We start from the raw sequence: 25,834 nt of genomic DNA on the forward strand, positions 1-25,834 counted from the left end.
CACCATTACGTCTGGTGGTCCTTATGTGGGGCAGTAAATATTGACCTCTAAATGAATTATAAAAGGAATTCACTGTGTCTGTTCTCTTGTGTACACACACACACAAAAAAAAAAAAAAAAAAAAAAAAAAAACACACACATTGTATGCTTGTGCATTTCTGTGTCAAATTCTGCCTTTTTAGACTTAATTTAATCAATCAAGACAAAGGTTACATTCTCCCTAATGTTGGAAATAAAATGTCTTGTGTTTAACGTGATGTCTCCATAGTGCTGTCTGCAATCACTCTTGCAGCCAATCACAACACAAGAAGGCCTGATGTGGTGTGATCTGTTTGCCCAAACCAGCTCTCACTCAGCAGGTGAACCTTGAGTTTTGCCCATCAGTCTGGTCTCTGTGATAAAAAAAGAGAGGACATTGCAATATTTAATTGGTAATCAGGGTGCTAAATTGAGTTTGGGGGGGGATAAATCACTTGAGGCATCTCATTATTTGTATTTTTTATAAATAGTTATATGTCACGGTTATGAATAAAGGGTTATAGTCACCTTATCTCTATGGCTCTGCTGGTGAGCTCTAAACTTCTCAGGATTTGTGAACATCTGTTGGCAGAATTGGCACACTAACTCTAGAGTATTCCATGGTACCTGTTCGACTGAATCTGAGGAGTCCCAGTGATCTGCCTTTGTACAATTCTGATGCTTCTTTGTGTGCACCATGCTAATAACTGAAGGTCTGTCTTTTCTCATCACCACGGTGTCTGTCTGAGATCCAGAACCAGATTCGAACCTGAAAGCACAATCTGGTGGGTTACCTTTCTTTACACACCCAGGCAATCCTCTCGCCCTGTCTGAGATGTAAGCTTTGTGAGTATTCCCCACAGGACTCTCTTCTTTGCCTGTGACTAAGTTTGTATGTTGGAAAGAAAATACTGTTACTCTACTCCTGTCCTCGTTCTGATCTCCAGCTTCATTCATCTGAACCCTTTGCTTGTTTCTCACAGTCCCAGGCTGAGAAGGTCTCTTCTGCAACCCAGACCCTTCCTGTCCTCCCTCCGCATTGAGCCTGACCAGCCCTGCACTCCAGCTTTCTAACGGAGGAACAGACAGCTGCTGAATGCAGTGGTGGAGAGAGGGGTAATCCACATACTTAAACTTGGGCACCTTCTCTTTGGGACTGGCAGGTCTATGGTTTGGTGCCTTTGCCAAAGAGCTTGATCCCAGCCAACCATTCAGAGGAGGCACAGTAAGCTGTTGGATACACTGATGCAGAGAAGGAAAGTCCACATACTGGAAACGAGGCACCTTGTGAGGCACATCACAGAGATGATCTTTTCTCACACCCATTTGTGAAGAGGTCTCTGGGTCACTTTGCTCCTTCCTGACTGTTCTAATCTCCATTTCACACTCTGATTGGAGGGTTGAGGATAGATTGGGGTTGTCACCACCATCTGGAGGCAGGTGGCTCCTGTTCTCCATTCCTGGAACTGCAGGATGGTACGGTCTTCTCCTGTAATCACTGAAAGGTTTAAAAAGTGACCAAGTTTTTTATGAATAATGAGTGTCTAAATCAGTTCTGACTAGTTTTGATTAGTCGTTTTTGTATAAGGAATATACTTTGTTTAATATAATTATATTCAAATAACAGCATTTGTGGCATAATATTGATTACTAGAAGTCCCTCCTTTACAAAAAAATAAATAAATGCATGGAATTGAATTGGGCCAATCTGAAAAAGGTACAAATACTCAGTTTTAGAAGTATAGCCACAAGAAGTAAATAATGTGTGTGTGTTAACATGATTTTAGTGTGAGAAAATCACTAACCTTTTCCGCAAAAGATAAATAGGGAATACACAAGTTAACACAATAATTATTGTAAGTGCTTTTAGAAGTATACGATTCACACGTCTGCCTTTAAACCCTCAAAAAAATAATGTAAATGAGAAAAGTAGGTCAGCTTCAGACTGATCGTCTTCTCCAGGGGGGCCAACACAAAATATCTGTCAAACACACATAACACTACAATCTTCTCTTTCTTCGTGTATATTAACCATGGCCAAAAACAAGAACACCCAATACTCCTACACAAAAGACTTGGAGCAGCCCAGCCCACCCTGGCTTCAGATTACTACGCACACCTATTGAAACATACACTGACTTGCCCCCCAGGTGTAATCTACAGGTGAAGAGAAATGGTTTCCCACCTGGTCAGCCCATAGGCTATGGGTATGTAATAAATATATATTACACACACACACACACACACACACAGTGTTCAGCTGTAATCAGTAAAGTAAATATTTCCTGTTTATTGCAAGACGTGGTTAATAGACGGAATGCATGTAGGCTTCAGACAAAAAAAGTAAAAAATTAATGAAAATAATCATTTAAAAACATTTAATACTACATTACTTTTATGGACGGTGTATGCATGTCTCAAATTTAATGACATAAAAGTATAATTAAAAAGCTTACATAGTTGCAATTTTAAAAAGCAAATTCAATGAATGCAACGTTTAATTCAATATATTTCTTCCCTTTCTTATTTCTAAAAGCTTGTCAAAAGATTGTCAGGCACGGAGTAAAAAACGCACAGTACAACACGCCCTGGAACCGTGCTCCACATTCACACTCGCTATGGTGAGCATGAGGAACTGGGTCACGCGCCGTGGCCTACATTTTTAAGGTTTGTTGTCTTCGTTTTTTCCCCTGCCCACATTTATTTGGGCTGGCCCCGCCTTCGCTGCATGAGTAGTGGAACGGAGGTTGCGAGAGAGCTGAGAACGACAGAGCAGCCAAGCAGTTTGATGCGCCCTCGCAACATGGAGACAAACATAGCATTCACACGCGCGCGCAAGTAGAACAAGCGCGAGCAGATCCAACTACAAAATGCAAAAAGATACATACATCAAACGTATTATTGCTAATGTGACTTCGTATTAAGCTAAATCCCCTCCCCCTCCCCTATAAATACTACACCTGTCACGCATAGCTAAGTAGAAATTAGACTAATTCAGACAAATGTTGTCTGGCTGAACGCCGTTAAACGGTCATAATATGTGACGACAACAATTCAAATATCAGGTTTGAGCAAAATGTGTCACTGGATGTATCTAGCATCATTTACACATTTCATGTTTCTAGAGTTTTACCTTACATTACCGTAGTTGTCCGTTGAAGTCCATGAAGTGCATGTCAAGTGAGTTTTTCGTCGTGTTGTGTTCGTCTTAATTGAAAGAAGACGGATATTTATCATCTACACATTATTCTGCGCTCTGGGCAATATAAAAGAGAAGGAAATTATTTCGCTCTGGTGAAATTAAGGCGTTTGGCGTTCCTGAATGCTCATGTAAACTTCTCAAATTTGAAAACAATGACGCAGTATTACTTATCCCATGTTCATGCTCTGGTTCATATCAACGGCACTTTACCAGAATCAGTTGCTTAATGTGTTAAATGTGGTTTGGCTCTGGGAGCCGCTATTCGGATTGTGATAGAGGGAGACGAAAGCCAATCATAGTTTGGTAAAGCTTCACGCCTCACCCATAGACTCCGCCTCAATAACGAATCTTTGTCCAATCAGCGACCCGGGTTTTAGAAGTGGGCGGAGACACAATGTCCTAGTTCTAGGCGAATTATAATTCATCTCAGACTCCGTGTAGTATTTACTAGTCACCCGAGCGCAAATTGACACCTTATCCTCTCTGCAGGTCTTTATCAATCAGTCATAATAGCCCTGACATATGCGAGATATTAGAGATGTCTTTCCTTCTTCAACATCACAAATATTAAAATATATAAAATAATAGCACACCGTGGTAGAATCAACACTATACTCAAGGATAAAGCTTTTTCTTTAGCCCACATATGCTGACCATTGTCTCATACCTGCAACTATTTAGTGTGCATTTGTGTTTAAATACTATCAAGCAACTAAAAGTGCCTCAGAAAACAAATATATAAAGACTGTGAAGTCTTTATAACCCTTTTTTGTTGTTATAGTTGTTTAAAAAAATGATAGATTTTTTTGAATGTCAGTTTTAAAGGAAGTGCTTTGGTTACGTTTCTTGAGTAGTTTTAACCATATAGATTTCAGATATTTCAGAAATAGTTTCTTATTTCTAGGAAGTTTGAAAGCAGAGTAATATAGTTCAAAGGGAGAGTTCACACCAAAAATTAAAAGAACAAAATTGCACAATTTACTCACACTCATGTTGCTCCAAACCCATATATATTATTCCATGGAACATAAAAAGAGATGAGTGATTGTAAGAGATGCTATGAACGTGAATGGTGACTTAAGCGTGTCAGACCCTAATATTCTGCCGAACATGTATGTGATCCATGGTAGAAAGACAGTCATATGGGTTTGTTTAGGATATGACATGAGGGCAAATAAATTATGACAGAATTATAATTTTTGGGTGAACCATTTCTTCAAGGATTCAAGTACTGACATCAGCTAAATTAACATTTGTATGTTACAAATACAAGAATGATTCACATTTGAAATCTAAATTGACAACACTGCTTTCTCGCTAAAATCAGCCTTTATTTACACAATCACAGACAACAAAATAAAACTGGGAGATTTACAGTTGAAATGCAGCTACATACTGGGCCTGGGACTCTACGAGTGTTTCATCTGATAACCTACAGATTGTGGTTGAGGTATCAGGTGACAGAGCATCATCCTGGAGAGCTGCATATAAGGAATGCAGGGTTGGACATCAGCATAATACTCATGGAATAAGCTGACTCAGCCGAGTATCAGTATAATGTGCCATTCCATTTTGAACATGACAATTTTAGTTTACTCAAATTGTTTTTGACTTAGATCACTTGAGTTTCCTTTTAATGTATCTGTCACTCTTAACTCAAAGGGAAAATGAAGTTAAGCTACTCAAATGAGTCTGAGTAATTGTCTGAAATAGATTCTTGGGTTTTTGAAGAATGTTAGCTTGACCATGACAACTGTTTTGAATGCATTTCACATGCATTGCTCAAAATGAACAAAACCATTTTCAAAAAGAAAAATGTAATAACGAAGAAGTTATTTTTTGGAAACTAACACCTAGCTTTTAACAGCTGACATTCTAGAAAAAATAAAAACAATAGTTTAATCATTTAGATATATGAATATTATTGGCATTATTCCACTGAATTATAACAAAATTGTCAGGTGACCATGAACAAACAAGCACCATTAATTTGTTTCATTTTTGTTTTTTAAACATAGGACTGTCTGAAAGAAACAACTGCAGAGATGGAAGAGAGGTGTGCTGTTGTCCTCATTTTCTTGTATGCCTCGATGAGCTGTTATCTCAGCACTGTCTTTAGTTTTCATTTAAGTTTGGGAAAAATTGCAGTATAAACTCTACACAGCTTAAAAAAGTCCTCTGTAATAATCCTCGACAGTTGGTATGCTGTCTTGTTGAGCTGATGGTTTTGACTGGCCTGCAGCAAGTGTTTATGGTGTTTGTCAGATGTCCTGGTGTGGGTTTTCTTCTCATTTGGGTAATAATTCAAATGGGAAAAGGGTATTTGACAGGTCTTTTAATGCCTCAGTTGAACCCTCTCATCTCCCTTCCCCACTTGCTGAGATTTCCTGCATTTGATAGGTTGGTGCAGACACATTACCATGACAACCTGTTAGAAGACACGGAAACACAATATGATGAGTACAAGAGTTGCCAAAAATTCAAGACAAACCTGTTGAAAAGACATGGTTGATCACCAGTATATGTTGTGTTTTTGAAGGCTGGTATAGTGGTGTCCCTACCATGCCTAGCTTAACTATCTTATCCAGCAAGATTTCCTTGGTCTGTCAGATGATGCTGGTCCACCATTTAGACCAGTCACAAACACACACTAACCAGCATAATCTAAGCTTGTCTTTTTTTAGCAGGGCAGGTGACTAGTGTACTCTGACCAATATGCTTTGATATTAGTTTTAAGACAGGCTTTTAACCCCTTAAAGGGAAAGTTCACCTAAAAATCTAATTCCTTTAATTATTTAAACACCTCAATGTTTCTCCAAACCCATATGACTTCCTTTCTTCTGTGGGACACAAAAGATGAATTTTTAGAAAGTAATTACTTGCCATATTTTGAAAGTGAACAGTGACTGTCAAGCTGCAAAAGAGAACAAGAAGTTAACATAAACCCACAGTAATTTAAATATGACACAATATTGCTATTTTCCAAATCCTTTGAAGCCATACGATTACTTTGTGTGATGAACATAATTACATTCTCTATTCACTTTCGAATCAAATCAGTGAAAAAGCACTGAAATCAAACATGGCAGCTACATCAAACCTCACCACTTTTGGCCACGAGATGCGATGAGAATGAGGTTTGAAGTTATCGATGTAGCCAACATATTAGATTTGGGAGTTTATTAATTATTTGATTTGAGAGTGAATAGCAACCTAAAGGGATAGTTCACCCAAATTCTCCCATCATTTACGCACCCTCATGCCATCACAGATGTGTATGACTTTTTTCTGCAGAACACATACAAAGATTTTTAGAATGATTTCTCAGCTTTGTTGGTCCTTAAAATGCAAGTGAATGGTGATCAGAACTTTGTAGCTCCAAAAATCTCAAAACCAACATAAAAGTTATCCGGATGTGAAAGTGAAAATAAACAGGCACCACATGTGACTTTCAGATGTAAAAGTTAAAGTGAAAGTGGAGATTTAGCATAAAAAAAGGACTTAAATATTGTACTGTTTCCACCCACATCATTTAAATTCTGAAGACATGGATTTACCACTGGAGTTGTATGGATTAGTTTTATGCTTGCTTTATGTGATTTATGGAGCTACAAAGGTCTGATCACCATTCGCTTGAGATATTTTTAAACAAATCTTTGTTTGTGTTCAGCAGAAGAAAGACAGTCATACACACCAGGGATGGCATGAGGGTGAGTAATCTATAAGAGCATTTTCACTATGGGTGAACTTTTGTTCCATTCATCACACAAAGTGTTCATATTACTTCAGAAGACAAATACATTGCCTGAATGAAATCGATTCCTTTTACTCTGGTTGAGCTTGGCAGACCAGAGTCGCTATTCACATTCATTAAAATCCTGTGAAGCTCTTGTAGTAAAATTATAGTAAAAAAGGACTTAAATATTCATCTTATTCTTACCCAAAGCAATCGTATAGCTTTAGAAGACATCAGTTTATCCACTGGAGCCATATGGATTACTTTTACTATAATTGTCTGTGCATTTAAAGCTTTAAAGTGCTGACAGGCCCGGTTCTACGGGGATGCTTGAGGGTGCTAAGCACCCTCAAACACACATTAGAGCACCCTCAATTACAGACCAGGGCAATCTACTGCCCGCAGTTGGATTTATCATGAACCTCATCCACAAGCTTTTAATATGCTCAGGGTTGCACGATAATAGATGCAACACCCAAATCAGAGGGTGTTTCTCAATTCAAACAATGCAAAGAATGGACTTGTGTTCTTATGAAGACCAGTCTTGCCAAGCTACCTTGGAAGAATGAACTCGGAAGGACAGAAGGATGTAGAACGCATCTATTGCAAGCTTTGAGAAGTGCTGTGATCTTCCTGTTGTGCAATTAACCGTCACAGCAGATTTGAATCCAGTGAGAGAACTATTGGCCTTATCACAACAGTGACAGCATTAATATCATCACACCATTGAGGTTTTGCAGGACTAGAATGTTAAAAAAAATTAAGTCTGTATAGTTACACTAGTAAACACTAGTTTTCTTCATGTATATTACTGTATTAAAATTATGTAAAAGTGAGAGAGTAAAATGTTTGTTTGTGTTATTTTTAAAATGCTGAAGTCCCTCATACCTGTATGCGATTGTTACTCTGGCAGTAATCATTTATCAGAGTCATGCAGCCTGTTTGATTCAGTCTCCCTTTAGCATCACCTTAGTGATGCAATGTCTCATTCCCATCATCAAATAAAATCCATTTATTGTCACTCAGCCATATACACAAGTGCAACAGTGGGTGAAAGTCTTGGGTGCAGTTCCAAGCAACATAGCAGTATAACAATTACAATACATTTCTGATTTACACATCTTGTTACACAACACAATATACAATATACACCTAATAATATACAGTATACACAAAATAAGAAGACTGTATTCCATGACTGTATACAATAAAAAGAACGAGACGTTTTGCTGCTACTTTTCTGTCATGTGTTAGTAAAACTGAATACAGGCTGAGTATAGTTCTTAATTGTTTATTTTAATTTTTCAATGTAGTGGTGTAGAGAGGAGGAGGGCAGGACCGGGCTGGAACAACACACGCCCGGTCTGATGGGGGTGCGCGAGAGATAAAGATGGCTGGTAGCAACGGTTCGAGAGAGAATGACATGCAGCTGCTCTGTGTTTATGTTTGTGTGTTTTTGGTTCAGTTTATTATTAAAACTATTATTTATATTGTCAAGCCGGTTCTCACCTCCTCCTTTCCCTTAACCTGTTTTACAAGTGTTAATTTAGTATTCAATTTAATACTCTACTCTCCAGGACTAAAGATAGGTCCCATTGACTGAGTGAGCCCTGCGTCCAATCGCTCTTAAAGAAATTTACGAATTTCAGGTATGGGGCAGTTCACTGTGTGTCTGTGTCTTGGTTGTGTCCCTTGAAAGGATGCGAAGCATCCCCTTGTCATTGGTGCGTGCAGGCTTCTCGCCCTCGCTGGGGGAAGGGGCGGCAATGTCCTCCACTGACCACTCGCCAAATGTAGCGAGAGACATAACATCATCCTAAGTGTCAGAACCACCAAATGTGACGAGGTCATGCGCTCCTGCAGAGGGCCGAAGCTGAATCATCTGATTCATGAGCGAAGTGTCTTGAGACTCATGCCCTCATAGTCTCTTTGAGAGCTGTCTCTGGCCCAGACATTGAAAGCAGCTCTCATGCTGATCTGAAGGTGGGATTTGTCCCTCACATAAGGAACACTTAAGTAACGATATACTGTATATATATATACATACATATATATATATATATATATATACAATACCGTTCAAAAGTTTGGGTTTGGGTCACATGCCTGAAATGTTTCTCATGATCTTAAAAACCTTTTGATCTGAAGGTGTATGCTTAAATGTTTTAAATTAGTTTTGTAGACAAAAATATAATTGTGCCAAAATATTAATTTATTTAAAAAAACTTTTGAACGGTAGTACACCCGCTTTTATACCGGACAGCTTCACACATAAAAGGCCGGGGCTTAAATACCATAGCCAATACTGCCGTTATTGTAGAAAGTTTTCAATTAGGTTGTGTAGAAGGACACTTGCCATAGCGTCAGCTTAGTGACACATGTCAAGTGTGCTGAATCGTAAGAGAACTTCAAGCAGAATGGTTCCATCAGTATACACTGTAGAAAATTGTGCATGAGTGCACTACTTTAGTAGCGGAGATTTAATCTATTAAAAAATTTGTAATTACAATATCTCCACTTTATAAAGAGCACCCCACAATTTTCAGAAGCACACTCATAGCCCACTTCCACTGAAATTACGATGGTTCTTGTGCCGAGCCTGGCTGAATTCAATGCCCCGGTTAGTTAGCAGGCTGGTCAGTGTCCGAGTCTAAGAGTCTAAAACATTGTTGCTCCGTCTACTGTCTCTTCTGCTTATGTCCTTCTTATGGTCCCTGTTCTCCCTTCAGTGTTTTTCAATTTGTGTATGATTTGGCCAATTCTCCAATTGAAGGTGGAGTGCATCATTTGTTGCTGCATTTTTATTCTTGTAGAGTATTTTTTTTCCATTGCGATCTCTCTGTTTATCTCTGATCTTCATAAATACCATATCGCAATTACAGCACTCATTTCGTCATTTCGTCATGTTAACTGAACACTTTTGATGTTTTTTCTGGGTTTTGATTGTTATTATAGAGTGAAGAAGTACTCCTTGCTGCAGACAGAAGCTACTGTTGTTGTTTGAGAAAACTTCACCATGATGATGAAACATTATCCCGCCCTCTGTCTCCTGATGTAATCGGTTCCTGTGTGGAGACCAGCAAGCTTTTGGGACCGGTGCAGAAACAGTGGGGAATGGCCTTTTCCGTGCAGGAAATGCACGGAACAGTTCGAGAATTCAAACTGGCTCAAGAACCCGCACCCGAACCATGTCAGTGGAAAAGGGCTAGTGGGACCGGGCCTGAGCTCTGATCACCATCCACTTGCATTGTATGTACTGTACCTATAGAGCTGAGATATTCTTCTAAAAATCTTTGTTTGTGTTCTGCTGATGAAAGAAAGTCATACACATCTGGCATGCGGGTGAGTAAATGAGATGTAAAGTGACACAATTTTATTTTTGTGTGAACTATCCCTTGAAGTTGCAGGGTTTAGTCTGTGTGTTTGAAATGTTGCTATTGCAAATGATTATTTGGGCTCAATGCTAAAATCCACCAAAAAGAAATGTAAAATGTAATCCTTCCTTACCTCAGTTCCCCATCTTCTTCTGCCTTTCAAGGAACTTCTGCCGCCTGTCCAACGGAATCTCATCTAAGCTGATACCATGGTTGCTTGCCCTTTGTGAAATATATACAGAAATTATATAACCATTAGAGTAATGCCAACTATATTTGACTCATGATTTATTAAATATGTACACAATGCATCAACAATAGCAATATATAGGATTGGTTTCTTCCTTACCCAGGAGTAAGGTCTGGTGGTATAGGAAGTGGCTTGTCGAATCCATCTCTCCCAACCAGCCAATATGTTTCCTCTACACCTTTACCCTGAGTGACAGACAGAGTTATAGAGAAAAAGGGTACTCATACAGTGTCTTTCGGTGGATATAATGAATATAGTTCCAGGCAGGGCTGTAGCTAGGAATTCTGGGCTCCCTGACTATATATTGATCTGGGTCCCTTACATCAAACTGTTGAAATTGTTGTGGTTCCCCCTAGACCTTTGGGCCCCTAGAATCTATCCCACATTTCACCCCAGTAGATACAGCCCTTCTCCCAGGCCTCAAGACATTTGTGAATTCTTGGCACTTACCGTTTTTCTGAATTGCTGAAACACTTAACCCCATTCTCTGAACTAAACGGTCAATTGCCTGAACCCATTTGTCGAATCAAACACTCTTTTGGCAAAACCTTAAACTATATTGGCCTGCTTAGAAACAATTTGCAGAACTCAGAAACACTTTTTTCAAAACTCTAAGCACATTCTCATACTTTAAAGCTAATTTTGAATGGAGATGCATTTATGATCCAAAATGACAAACACAGGCTGCAAAAGTTGGACACAATTTCAACACAGTGTCATCATTTAAACACAACGACTCAAACTTGTTAGCACTTGTTTCTAATGATGAAACCAATATGTGAATGGCATATAAGCCAGTGCAAGGGGCAAGGGCCAGTTGAATGTTGATACCAACAATGGATGGCAACTATCGACAAAGCAGAAGAGAAAGAGTTTGCGTCAGAGGTGGCTGACGAGGAGGAAGGGTACATGTAAGAGGTGGTGGACGATGAGTTGGATGAGGACAAGGAGTTCCAAGAGCACCAATTTCTGATTAAATTCGTACCACCATCATTGATCATGTCATTGTTCATGGGATGACGATGAGGGAAGCAGGACAATAGGTTCAACTAAACCTGAACAGGTTCTCAGTGTCCACCATAGTGAGGACTTTCAGACAGCATGACAGGTACGGTACAGTAATTTGGTTCTTGGTCCTTGAATATTTACTGTATGCAAACATTTCAGTACAGTACATCACTTTTACAATAGTAAAGCAACTGGAGAACAACCTGTATCATTGTTGTAGAAATTTTGATACTCATTGATCAGTAATAGTCATTGCAAGGGAATGCCCCTGTGTCTGAGGAATGCAGAGGAGGAGGATCTGCTTCTGTCAGAGACCTTGGATAAAAGAGTATAAAAAACAAGTCAGCCCTCCCCTTCTTGTCTCACTCATGGCACAGATTTACTCCTGTGTAATGACTGGGTCCTTCTTGCAAGAATAAATAATTTTAAAAGACTGTTTGTGTCAGAGTGTCTCTTACGCAGTGATAATGGTTGGTTAATAATTTTTTTCCACAACAATCATCTATGTATTGCAGTATCTTCACAGGACTCTATGTGTGTGTAATTCTATCTTTGCTTTTTGTAAAACTGCAAGACTCCTCGAGGTGGCAGACTTTCCATGTTTACGCTACCGCAAGAGGCTCACGTTGTTGATATGGCCCTTCAAAATAATGCCATCCATCCTAGAGAAATACGAGACAAATTAATCAAAGATGATGCCAATTCTGTAGATATCAACTGCATGATCCTCTCCACTATTGAAGGAATCTTGCAGAGGAACAGGGTATGTGTGAAAAAAAGTGTACCGGGTACCCTTTGAGTGCAACTCTAAGAGTGAAAGCTTTTTTTCTTTTTTGTGTGCATATAAGTGTACATTCCAATTGAGTTTTGGTTCTTACAGTACCTTACTACATACAGTACTGTAAAACTGTCAAAAGTCTGCACTATAATGTAGTACTGTAAAGCAGTCCAAAGAACAGAAGAGGTCTTTCATTCTGTAGCAGTCATACTACAACTGTTAACCTACAAAACCTTTTGTATATATTTCACCTACAGAAAATATTTGACCTGGATTCAATGTAAATGTCCCATGAGTATATTTATATTTATGAGGCTGGATTCAATCTGATGAATAGAAGGCAAGGAAGGAAAATAACTGGCCAGCAGGCTATTGTGAAAGTCCCTGGTCAGCGTGGAGGCAATTTGACCCTTTGTGCGGCCATTAGTAACAGAGGAGTTCTCCACCACCATGCAACCTTGGGGCCTTATAACACTCAACACCACCTAACATTCCTGGGTTGTCTTTGAGATCTCCTGTTTGACCATGAGCTCCAGGATCATGGCCAGGCAGAGCGTCCAGTCTATGTGGTTGTTTAGGACAATGTGAGATTTCACAGTGGTGCCCAGGTTTGGAAGTGGTTCAACATAAACCAATGTTTCTTGAATGTTTTCTTTTCACACTACTCCTCTTTTTAAAATCCAATTGAAGGGTTCTTCTCAACATGGAGATGTAAGGTCTATGACCGGAATTCCTACACCTGGGAAAATCTTCAGCAGTCCATGGAAATGGCCTGTGGTGACATGGGGTGGAGTCCTGTCAGGGTTGGATTCTGCGCACAAGAGGATTCTTCCCCGTTGCCTGGGATGGGAGAATATGTCATATGACGTTGACGAAGTCTTCTGGTCTGACCCAGCACAGAGGCGTGATGCTGAGGCACAGTAAAATCCTGAATTTCGTTACATAATATGTGTACTGCACTGCACTGCATTGAAGTTTTCTTTTCATTCACTCATTTTTTTTTTCATGCGTTCTATACTCTGAATGCGCTCTACTGTAGTTGCCCCTTGCTGTATACATTGCTGTAAATATTTATTGTGAAAACAATCAAATGTGTCTTTGTTGCAATTGGTCTCATATTTGTTTTTATGCACTTGGCAATGAGGAATGCAAACCACAAAAGTCAAATAAAATAAATCATAATTTCTGTACCTATATGTCCTGAACACAGTGTTTTAAATGTTTTGGTGTAGTATCTAGTGGTTGCCATATTAGTGACTGGCTGTGTTTATGATCCAAATGCATTTTTTGGTTTTGGCCAAAGTTAAAATGTATTTGTTTGATTTAGCCAGAAGTGTCAGGGGTTTTGTGAATGTAGTTTGAACTTTTGGGTTTGTGTTTACAGTTATGAGAAAATGGGTGAACTTTTCAAGAAATGTGTCTAAGCTATTGTGAAAAACTGTAACACTGTATGGTGTAATTTGTGCTCCTACATGACTGTGTTGGTGTGTTTGTGTACCTTGAGCTCTGTCCTGCCCCTAGAAGTTATTTTGTAGCCAAGTTTGAGGCTGTTCAGGACATCAACAGTACTCTGGTTGACATGAATTCTGTAAGCTGTGGAAAGAAAGTAAAAAAAACCACTCAATTTGTTATGTTACACCAAATTGTAAAATACTTGGTCATTGTCCATATTGGGATACTGTGAGTTCACTTATACAGACCAAGGACATCAAGAACATCTTGATGCGTTTCACATCAAGGTAGTGGTGCTTTCTTAGTAGCTGAGACTTAACCACTAGATGGCATAATGTCCCAAAATGTTAAAAACGCCTTGAAAGCGCACTCTGAGCCCTTTATATATGATGTACTGAACAAATTACATCACTTTAGACATTCTGCACACTTCTGTTCACAACAGATTATCTAGAAAACACAATATTTATGAGTGAATTCATTATGTACATGTTGAGACCTCAAAGTGAACAGGTGACACAGCAGTCACAGCACAGGATGCGTGTGTGACTTTGATGGCCTGATCAACTAAACTGTATACATTTTTATTTAACATTCTTCAGCATGAAATATGTTCTAAAGTTGAAGTAAATGCAAAGGGGAAAGTGTGGCAGAAGGTCTGATTAAAGGTGAGACCATTCAGGGTGATAGCAGAGGCTGAGTTCTAAGAGCATTAGCTTAAAGCAGAATTTTCTTTCTAATTGGCTTATACACTTAAGAGTTTACAGAGCACTCTGCACTTAAGCCCTCGGAGCTTCTCACTGACATGCACTCACTGATCAGCACACACACAAAGTACTAACTACTGAGTCTTCTAACTGATCCTCAGCCAAAGACAAACACAGTAAATTCCTGGAATCATGGCTTCAGACAGTTACTTATATTGTTCCTGTCAGACACATACAGATGTACAGTATTTACACATAAACAGTTTGAAGAAGACATGAAAAGTGTGTGGTGCACTCACGCAACCCTGTTGATTCCATTCGGGAAGCTGTGTTTACTGTGTCCCCAAACAGACAGTACCGAGGCATCTTCAACCCTACCACACCTGCTACAACTGGACCTAATATACATAGATTAACATACATAGTTAAGAAAGCATGGCAGAGTGCAGCGGCTATTGGAGCCACAGATTTTCAAGAATTATGTTTAATTTGGTCTCTTTCACATGCAGTTGAAGTCAGAAATTTACATACACCTTAGCCAAATACATTCAAACAAATTTTTACTCAATTCCTTACATTTAATCATAGAAAACATTCCCTATCTTAGGTCAGTTAGGATCACTACTTTATTTTAAGAATATGAAATGAGCAGCCTTTCAGGTTATGTCAATATAGGACTCATTTTAATGTGGATATAGATACGTGTCTACGTGTTTCCTCCAGCATCTTCACAAGGTCCTTTGCTGTTGTTCTGGGATTGATTTGCACTTTTTGCACCAAACTACGTTCATCTCTAGGAGACAGAGTCTTCCTTTCTGAGCGATATGATGGCTGTGTGGTCCCATGGTATTCATACTTGCATACTATTGTTTGTACAGATGAATGTGGTACCTTCAGGCCTTTGGAAATGGCTCCCAAGGATGAACCAGACTTGTGGAGGTCTACAATTTATTTTCTGAGGTCTTGGATGATTTCTTTTGATTCTTTTGATTTATTTTGATGATGTCAATCAAAGAGGCACTAAGTTTGAAGGTAAGCCTTAAAATACATCAACAGGTACACTTCCAGTTCAGTACACCTCCTATCAAAAGCTAACTGTCTAATAGTCTAAAGGCTTGACATCATTTTCTGGAATTTTCCAAGCTGCTTAAAGGTACAGTTATCTTAGTGTATGTAAACTTCTGACCTACTTTAATTGTGATATAGTCAATTAGAAGTGAAACAATCTGTCTGTAAACAATTGTTGGATACATTGTTTGTGTTATGCACAAAGTAGATGTCCTAAACAACTTGCAAAACTATACTTTGCATGAAATCTGTGGAGTGGTTAAAAAATGATTTTGAATGACTTCAAACGAAATGTATGTAAACTTCTGACTTACTACTTTTGTACCAGTGTTGGGTAGTAATGGACTATGTGTAATCTCTATTGTGTAATACGACTGCAAAAATCATGTACTTGTAATTAGATAATAAAATTTTTTTTAATGTTGTTTACTCAAATTACAGTTCCTTTTTATGGATTACATGATTACATATGTATTACATTACATATCCTTCTTGATTTGAGGGGGGTTGGGTGATTTTATGTTTACTGATGTTTAATGAAAGGAGTGCAAATTGGTATTTAATACACTTAAAATTTTATAGAAACATGCGTTAAGTAATCCAAAAATAGATTAGATTATCTACAATACTGCCTGTACTCGATGGTCACATCTTTCCCTATGGAAAGGTGAGAGGATATCAGGCTGTAATGCTGGCCTGACAAAAAATGATCAAGATGCTGTATCTACTATACTTCAGAAGGAAAGACAGCATCTTACAAATGTGAGTTGAATGCTTTACCATTGTTTGATTCCTTGAAATATTAAAAAGTACATTTTGGCACTTATTTCGAACTTGTAAGCAGGTTCGCTAACATGCTAAAGCTAGCGGCAATCTCAAATGTGTTTTCAATGTAATTTCCCCTCAACTGAAAAAAAGTGTTTGCTACCATGTAGCAAAAAAAGTGTTCCATCTGAAATGATGCTACCCTTTGAAAATGTATTTACTAGATGGCCAAATACATAAGTGTATAGTACAAAATTTGAGACACGACTATTGTGTTAGGCACACCTGTGTGAGCACCATATGTTTTCTACAACATGTTGCATTGAAGGGTTGGGATAGGGCCGACGATGTGGTAACTAAATGGATAAATCTGTTAACAGGATGACGTCCGAGATTATCGTTTCACTTGTTCTTGAAATACACAGTCTTCAGGGGATCAAGTGTAAATACGTATTTATATTTAGCACTATGTTCAGTTCAGTGGTGTAAGGATAGAACATCAATGAAATGTCAATGAGTTTCATTTTTAACCTCATGAGACGATGCATTTAATTTAGTGGAAGAAAAACAGTTGAGTAAATGGGATAACAGCACTCTCATCCCAATCTGAATTTTCTGGCTCTACTGTATGACAGTTTTGCATAGAGTTCAGTACTACCACTCCCTGTACACAATTACACTTATTATACTGTCTGCGTAAGGAACCATCTCCCTAGGGGGACACCAGAAACTCCTCCGGCTACCTTTCCTCACATGTTATATAGTACGTTATTCAAAGACCCGGTAGCAGTCGCAGAACACAGATGATCGCTTTGCAGCTCGCCACATCAGATTATTGCCTAGCACCGCCATTCCAGTTATATTTAGTGTGACCAAGTATTTGGTGTGACTTCATCTATGGTGTTGTGCTAGAACAGTAAAATGGCAAACACTAAGTGGCTGCAAGTGAAGGCATAGGGCTACTGTTTTTGTGTGTAGTATTTTATTCTCACCAGAATGGAGTCCAATGCGGATTTTGACTTTGACGTCAGGCATGTGACTCATTTGAAAGGTTCCAATACAGTGCAGAATATCCAGAGACATGTTGGCCATCTCTGCTGCATGTCGGTTACCATTACGGTTCGGGACCCCTGATGCCACCATGTACGCATCACCAATAGTCTCTACCTGTTGATATTATGTCATATTATACATGAAAGCTGTATTTTACCAAAATATCAAAAACTTAAGCACCAAAGATACAACTATTTTGAATCGCTCTGATGAAATTAATGGTTTGAAGCTGTCTGATCTGCAGGAAATGCACTCTAAGTCTAATATTATGAGATCAGCTTTAAAAGGGATAGTTAAACCAAAAATGAAAATTCTGTCATCATTAACTCACCCTTAAGTAGTTCCAAACACCTATCAATTTCTTTCTTTCATGGAACGCAAAAAGGGATGAGGCAGAATGACAACAATCTCATTTTCATTGCAGTTTTCTTTAAATACGTACTTATTTTTACCTAATCTGTTTTTGTGCTCCACGGCAGTGGCGTAGCTAGAAACAAGACTTTGGGTGTGCCAAGAGAAAACTGGGAGTGCAAGAACTAAATTGCAATTAAGCGAAATATAATAAAATGGCCATTAACTTTATTAAATGGTTGACTGATATGGGTTTTTTAATGGCCGATGCCGATATCCAGAGAGCAGGGTGGCCAGTAGGCTGATACAATGCTGATATATCACACAAATTAATATAGTAAATAACAAACATTAAATTGTTAAAAAAGAAAAACAATCACTCTTATTTAGCACTATATTTACTAAATTTCACATAAAACTGATAAATAATATTGTATTTTAAATGGTAGACAGCAGTTTCTTCTGATTGCTGTTTAGTCATAAAATTGTATTCATTAATTTGCACATGAAGAAATTGTTAATATATTAGGAAGAAAGAAATAACAGTGCACACAGTTGTCCAGCAACCATGGATGTCATGCCCACTATAGAAATCGCATTTGTACAGCCGTGGCCAAAAGTATTTGGCAATGACATAAAGTTGTGTTTTGCAAACTTTGCTGCTTCAGTATTTGTAGAATATTTTTTCACATGTTTCTATGGTATACTGGAAAACAACGATAAGCATTTCATGAGTTTGAAAGGCTTTTATTGGCAAAAACATTCAATATATGCAAAGAGTTAATATTTACAATGTTGACCCTTGTTCTTCATAACCTCTGCAATTCACTCTGGCATGCTGGATATCAGCTTCTGGGCCAAATCCAGACTGATGGCGATCTATTCTTGCCTCATTAGTGTTCGCAGTTGATCACAATTTGTGGGCTTCTGCTTGCCCACTCAACTTTTGAGGATTAACCACAGGTTCTCTATGGGATTAAGATCCTGGGAATTGCCTGGCCACGCATCCAAAATTTAAATGTAATGATCTCTGAGCCACTTCATTACCACTCTTGCCTTGTGATGTTGACATGTTGGTAAATGCACGGATCGTCACCAAATTGCTCCTGCATCGTTGGGAAAAGTTGCTCTTGCAGGACGTTTGATACCATTCTTTATTCATGGCAGTGTTTTGGGGCAGAATTGTGAGAGAGCCCACTCCCTTGGATGAAAGGCAACCCCACACATGATGGTCTCAGGATGCTTCACTGTTGGCACGACACAGGACTCATGGTAGCGTTCACCTTTTTTTCTCCGAACTATCAATTTTCCAGATGTTCCAAACAGTCAGAAGGGGGCTTCATCAGAGAAAATAACTTTGCACCAATCTTCTGCTGTCCAATCCTTGTACTTCCTGCAGAGTTTTAGTCTGTCCTTGATGTTTTTCTTGGAGAGAAGTGGCTTCTTTGCTGCCCTTCTTGACACCTGGCTATTGTCCAAAAGCTGCAGTTGAATATCTCTCCTTGAAGTTCTTGATGATCCGGTAAATGTTTTTTCAGGTGCAATATTCATTGCAGCAATTTCCTTGCATGTGAGTACATTTTGATGCAAAGCGATGATGGCTGCAAGTCTTACTTTAGAGGTAACCATTGCTAACAAGAACACAATGATTGGAAGGACTTCTTCCCTCCTTGTATAGCAATCAGTCTGCTCTTATAATCCAATCAGAATGATGGAGTGATTTCACCTGACTAGTACTCGTTCACAATTTCCCAGGTGCTGCTGATATGATTCGTGAAATTATGTTAGCTGGTCATTTTGTGCCAGGGCCAAAAAACTGTGAAATTTGGGTTTTTGTGATAAAGTAAAATTGTTTGGCCAATGAAGCATTTTACTATTATTTAAAATGCATCTGATCACTCTGCGCAACAATCTATAAACAATGTGAATCAACACCACAACGACTGAAGCAGAAAACTTTGCAAAACACAACATTTATGTCACTGCCAATACTTTTGGCCACGGATGTACATACAGTGATATTGAATAAGACATTTACTTGTGATTTTTACCTTGGGCTGCATCCGAAAATGTATGCATCTGACTTTCTACCACCGTATATATATATATATTTTATTGATATTTGTCTTTTTCTCATTAGACAAGACAGTTAAAGTTTCAAGGAACTGTTGAGGAGAGAGAGGGAGAATGAAACAGGCGAGCACTTTAACATTATGAGCTCAAACTTGTCTGCCATGGCTCTAATATGCAGACCGTTTAAATGAGACTGTGTTGCACACCGGTCAGTTATTGTAGTAACACGATGGCACAAAACAACAAAACAAACCATGACTGGTTTTTAACATGTCTCAGATGCTTCACATGCTGGCATGCGATTTTCGGCACCCTCAAGAAAAAAATCGGCCAAACAGGAAACTGTATCGAACTGTAACTGAAACTAAAAAAAGTCAGAATATCAGCCAATTTATCGGCCTCGGCGATATATCAGTCAACCACTATTAACAACCACTGTCTCAATTTCTTTTTGGATGTAATTTTTTTAAACTCAGTGTAGTTTAAATTATGTAGTTTAAAAAAATGTTTATGGAGTAAGTAGTCCTGTTAATATATAAAAATATTAGGCTTAATCATTTAAAAAACATATTTTTTTAAGTTTTGGAATGATTTATCATTATTATGATGGTACAATTTGCAAAATCCAGAAAAAAAATATAAAAATACACCAGATATTAGTTAAATTTATTGGCTTAAAAACTTAATTGTGGAAAAGATATAAATCAGTAATCTATTGTGCACAACTGTAAGAAGATTCAAAACCTTTTTTGAACATTCTTTGTATTTATGGAGTACAGGGAAGTTTGGTTCATAATAAAAACATAAAAATAATACTAAATAATTTTTATTTTAGGGGAAATATTCCTTTAAGCATTGTAAAAGCATCCAAACTCCTCAATTTCCTCAACAGCATTCAAGTCTTACGAGTGGGTCAGTGAAACATAAATAAAGCTCTGGCAAACCTTATAGACGTCATGGATAGCAATGATTCCATCAAAGAGTATGTAAAGGTCATTAAGGAGGTCAACCACCTCAATAGGTTCACTCAAAGCAGAAATGGTTGTGAAACCCACTATATCACTGAAATACAGTGTCACATCTGAAAAGTGCTCTGGTTTCACTGGCTTCCCTGTCTTTAATGCCAAGGCCACAGACCTAAAAGACAGCAAAAGAGACAGGATGAGGAAATGGCATAGTAAGAAAAGAGTGGAAGGGAGTAGAAATAAAAAAAATAAAAGACTGATCTCTGAGTGGGACTCACTTGGGCAGCATCTGAGCTAATAGAGCATCAGTTTTTTGACGCTCTACCTCTAGTTCTTCGGTCCTTTCTCGGATCAGATCCTCCAGGTTAGAGGAGTACTGCTCCAGCATCCGTAACATTGAGTCAATTATATTTGTCTTCTTTCCCTTGTTCACATTCTTGAACTGCAGGTTAGAGAGAAAGACACAGACAACATAATAGAGTTTAATCTGCAGTGTTACTTCATTTCATTTTATTACTTCATTTTTATTCTATTTTGCACTACTGATATGTTTTATTGTTAGTTACTTGTTTATTTGCACTATTTATATTATTATTATTTTTCACAGCATAATTTCTCATTGTATGCAGTGTAACAAATGCATTAGCAATACAAATATGTAGTGTTTGTCATACCAATAAAGCACAGTAAAATTGAAATTGATAGAGAAAGAAAGGTGGTGAGGACTAATCACCAGAGTGTGAGAAAATACAGTGGGCAGAGCAAGCAAGATAAGAGAAAGAGTTGAGGTAAAATCTTGAGAAATTGACTGAAGAATGACTGAAAGAGGGCAATGAAAGGACTCATGTGAATTGAATCAATTGCATGTGACTTAGTGCTGCTTTAAAATCTCTTTAGCCATGTCATATACAGTTAATACATTTATGTTTGTATATTTGTGAGTAAGTTTGTCTCTTCCTGTTAGGAACGTTTGTGGTATATGAGTTTATTTGTGTGTGGGTATAGAAGATAGAAGAGTGGAAGAGAGAGAGAGAGAGAGAGAGAGAGAGAGAGAGAGAGAGAGAGAGAGAGAACAAGTGCGAGAGAGTGTACCTGTCTGAAGATCTCCTCAAACGTGGGTCGCTTATCAGGCTCTTCACTCCAGGCCTGCTTCATTATCTGAATCACCTCCAACGGAGCTTCATCCACAGACACAGTGGGTCGACACAATGGAGGAGGAGAGCGCACTTTATCTATGATCTCTGTGGTCAGAAATAGACAACTTATGTATTCATAACTCAATACACTGCTGTATTCAGATCTAAATTCATCCAAACAAACTCCATTAGGGTCTAAATTCCCCTGCAGTGCCCCCCAGAGTAAGTTATTTTATGTCACATTTATACACAGCGGACATTAGAGGGGTGGAGTATAAACGAGTAGTTCACCATGGTAAAAATATGAACAAAACTGGTTATGCCTACTGTTTGTATTTGATTTATTTATTTAATTTATATATATCTATAAAAATAAATGGACAAAAAATATAAGGAATAAAGTTTTCCTGAGTTATGAAGTGTGTGCGTGTGTCTGTGTGTGTTTGGGCTGGTTTGTTTGGTTTTCGAGGAAATGTTTTTAGGTTACAAACTGGTAATAATAAGGGTATTATACTATAAATGTGGTTTATGAGAACATTTCTAGTGTCCCCATTATTCAAATCGCAAAAATAGATATATATTGTTAGATAGTAGTTTAGTTTATTGTCTCTATTTGAGTAAAAATAGTGAGTAGAAATCTTAATGGAAAAACAGCCTTAGCATAACACAGTCCCCTGGGTGCTGACTAAATAAACTAAAAGAAAACAATTAAGTTTACTATTAGGACCATAAATATTTTTTGCATTGTGACATTATTTTCAGAACAATTAAGCTCATTTTCCCCCCAGTTCTCATTACTGTAAGATGTGAAGATTAATGCATAAACCTTATAAAAGTATTAATTAGCACTCCAGTTTCTCACAGGAATGTTGGGCACAGAAAGCACAAACCATTTAACAAACCATTTACAAGGATAGCGAACGAGCATGAAGTAATCTTCTAACACACACACATTGAACATATAAGACTTGTGTCTTGTAGCATGTATACAATACAGGAATACAAGGATGGACATAATACAATGATAATGCCATATAAGCTGGTTTCATGATGTGAAGTATATGATTATATTCTAATTCAAAGGTTGTGGATACATGAATATGCTTGTATAATATCAAGCAAAATTATAAAATATAGGAATGTCTCTAGCCACTTGTATCACCTTATAAAAGCATTAATTTATACATCATGGCGACATTTGTTGTGCTGCTTTTAATTAAAAATGAACTGATTTTAATTTAAAAAATAATTGCAATTTCTTTTACTGTATAATTATGAGAATAATCATTACAATACTAGATACATTATAGTAATAAGAATTTTGGGAGCAGTTTTAGCATTAAGGCTGCCTTTTCTTTTGCAAAATATTATTTATATATTTATTTATTTTATTATTATTATTTTGGGATAACATGGATGTGACCTGGACATTTCTTGACATGTTTTGTGAGATTCACTCATGTAGAGAAGTGAGTGGTGTTTGATTGTGTAGTGATTTGAGCATGTCTAACCTTGAGGGGGCATGTCCAACATGCAGAAAGGTGCACAGCGAGAGATCACCTCCTGCATGATAATAGAAAAGCTGTAAACATCTGCTGTATATGTGCTCTTCTTCTGCAGCCGAGGATCCCGTAGGATTTCTGGAGCTGTCCAAAACTGATCTGTACCAAAGAGAGAGGCAGACAAACAGAAAAAGAAGACTGAGAAATCGAAAAGTGTGAAACAGTGATTATCTCGGAGAGGAGAGGAGGAAAGGAGAGGATAGGAGAGAATAAGTAAGGGACTTGTATGCTAATTCACACATTAGGATTTTTATTATTTCATTTACAGTGTTTGGAAGAAAATAACCATATATTTCATGAGTTCACTGGTTCATATAGTCCTGTAAGTCCCTGCAAAAGGTACCGGTGGAAGAAGTTGGAGAGGGTAAAATATTTGGATTTTTTATTTAATTTTTTTACCACTTCGTTATTTAGATTATATTTTTGTTAATTAATATTCATATTTTTGGTGTCATTTTTTTGTCTTTTAATCAATTAATAAAAATTTTCAAAATCGACCAGTAGAAGCGAAGTGTGTGCCGATACAATCACTGTTAATACTAGATAAATACATGATTTATGTGTCAGTAGATGAAAATGATTCATAATTCTTACATTCTCTATAATGTAACGGAATGTACATCCAAATTCTAATCAGAATCTAATTTTCCATGCCTATAAAAGGAGCGTGTCACTGTCATAGAATTATGCCCGGCAATCAGGGCTGGACTGGGAAGAGAAATGGCCCAACTGTTCGGCACGTTTCGCGGCCGACCCAATGGCCCGCTTGGTTCTCCCAATGGCCAGCCCGCTCCTGATCAAAGTGCGTCGGACCACCGGGAAAATGCCCGGTATGCCAGATTACCAGTCCAGCCCTGCCAACGATCAAGGATGCAGTTAATGCACAAAAGAATGTAATTTTAAATTCTTCTTATTCATTGCACATGACTCCACCCATTAACATGTCAACGCTTATGACTTATGGCGTAGGGCTACGTTTAGCACAAGTGCTCTTAAAATACGGACCTAGGACTTAAAACTGTACTATGTATGGTCTCCACATGTATTTGATTTACCCTCAGGATTGCTGTCCTCCATGATGATGTTTTGACTGTGGATGATCTCATTGAAGCCATAATCTGTAACCTTCAGAACAAACCGTCCATCTACCACACAGTTCCTTGACTTCAGACGTCCATGAATAATTCCACGATTGTGCAAGTACTTCATTCCCTGAAAAGGAAAAAATAGAGAAAATATTGAGAGAAAAGTCATAGAATACAGGAGAAGTATGAAGAGATGTGAGCAGCTGCTAACCTGTTATTATAACTAGGCATTGTTCAATGGCTTCATGCTGAGTTCTTTTTACTTATCTATACCAGGGATCACAAACTACTTGCCCCCAAGCAAGTGTTAATGGTTACAACTTTAAATTACACCTTTAAGTTTAAGCATTAAGTTGTATGCAAACTGTATAGTATAACTGCAACAATTATATCATGCATATATATATAGCAACAACTATATAGTGTAAAAAAAATCATGGCTGTAAAAACATTTGCTGGTTTTACAGCAAGTGTTTGTTGCATCTGTTCAACTGGCCACTGATGGAGAATACCACCTGGCTAGTGGCCACAATGTAATTTCAGTAAAAAAATCTTTATCTATACATTCATTCTGCTCTTTATTTTTAATTGATATAATTTAATTCTCACCCTAATCAGGTCAAGGAGGAGAGAGGATTTGAACATCCAGTCCAGTCTCATTTCCTCGTTGCTGAGCAGGTCTTCCAGGCTGCCTCTTGTGCAGTGTTCAGTAACAATGCCAAATATCCCAGAATCCACGAACAGACCCAGAAACAGGTTCAGATTCTCATGACGCATGTCTCTCAGCTGGGGACAGAGAGAGAGAGAGATAGAGAGGGGAAGAGAGGAAGACAAATAGAAGCAAATAGAAGTCAAAGAAAGATAGAAACTGTGAGAAGATGGAAAATAAGTAGTTACTTGTACTTTCAAAAGTCAGAAGCTAACACATTTTTTGAAAGTTGATAATTTATTCATTAACTTTCATTCATTTCAGTCTCTTTCATGCTCTCTTTTACCTTGATAAAGATGGCTTGTGTGCTGTCACTGATTTCTGATACAGATCCTGCACAGGAACATTTCTTTAGCCAAACCCAATCACCCTGAATACACAGAAAAATGATTTACAAATAACTGCTGCATGGTAGTAAAATAATACACAGTTTCACAAGTTCATGCACATTTATACTGTATAATTCTTGAGTGGAATAAGGGTAAACAGATTTGCCATGATGTTCATGATGGGAGGCTTAAGCATGAGACTAAGTAGACCCC

The 25,834-nt window shown here is 38.0% G+C and overlaps 2 protein-coding genes across 6 annotated transcripts in view; both read right to left on the bottom strand.

Moving 5' to 3' along the window:
* Nucleotides 1-246: 246 nt before the first annotated feature.
* On the bottom strand, nt 247-3,452 carry LOC127639785 (uncharacterized). Of its 5 annotated transcripts, XM_052122024.1 has the most exons (3): nt 3,152-3,452; nt 547-1,516; nt 247-392 (listed from the first exon to the last, which is right to left on the bottom strand). In XM_052122024.1, the coding sequence occupies exons 1-3, from the start codon at nt 3,253-3,255 to the stop codon at nt 381-383; spliced, it is 1,086 nt and encodes a 361-aa protein (XP_051977984.1). In that variant the 5' UTR covers nt 3,256-3,452; the 3' UTR covers nt 247-380. The 5 variants fall into 5 exon arrangements, with proteins under 5 accessions (XP_051977984.1, XP_051978004.1, XP_051977994.1 ...); XM_052122044.1 differs by lacking the exon at nt 247-392 and having other exon boundaries at nt 523-1,507; nt 3,162-3,452; XM_052122034.1 differs by lacking the exon at nt 247-392 and having other exon boundaries at nt 523-1,516; nt 3,162-3,452.
* Nucleotides 3,453-4,538: 1,086 nt separating this feature from the next.
* The window catches only part of LOC127639616 (retinal guanylyl cyclase 2-like), a 32,951-nt gene continuing 11,655 nt past the window's right edge, over nt 4,539-25,834 (bottom strand). The window contains exons 8-20 of the mRNA XM_052121731.1: nt 25,579-25,662; nt 25,193-25,369; nt 24,554-24,710; nt 23,448-23,597; nt 21,893-22,041; nt 21,079-21,242; nt 20,780-20,972; nt 17,351-17,525; nt 14,825-14,923; nt 13,865-13,959; nt 10,680-10,765; nt 10,464-10,552; nt 4,539-5,648 (exon numbers count right to left, since the gene is read on the bottom strand). Of these exons, the coding sequence (XP_051977691.1) occupies nt 10,465-10,552; nt 10,680-10,765; nt 13,865-13,959; nt 14,825-14,923; nt 17,351-17,525; nt 20,780-20,972; nt 21,079-21,242; nt 21,893-22,041; nt 23,448-23,597; nt 24,554-24,710; nt 25,193-25,369; nt 25,579-25,662 (1,617 nt within the window). The 3' untranslated portion in view covers nt 4,539-5,648; nt 10,464. The remainder of the gene's footprint in view (nt 5,649-10,463; nt 10,553-10,679; nt 10,766-13,864; nt 13,960-14,824; nt 14,924-17,350; nt 17,526-20,779; nt 20,973-21,078; nt 21,243-21,892; nt 22,042-23,447; nt 23,598-24,553; nt 24,711-25,192; nt 25,370-25,578; nt 25,663-25,834) is intronic.

Source organism: Xyrauchen texanus, chromosome 4 (genome assembly GCF_025860055.1).
Source record: "Xyrauchen texanus isolate HMW12.3.18 chromosome 4, RBS_HiC_50CHRs, whole genome shotgun sequence".
NCBI classification, from domain to species: Eukaryota; Metazoa; Chordata; class Actinopteri; order Cypriniformes; family Catostomidae; genus Xyrauchen; species Xyrauchen texanus.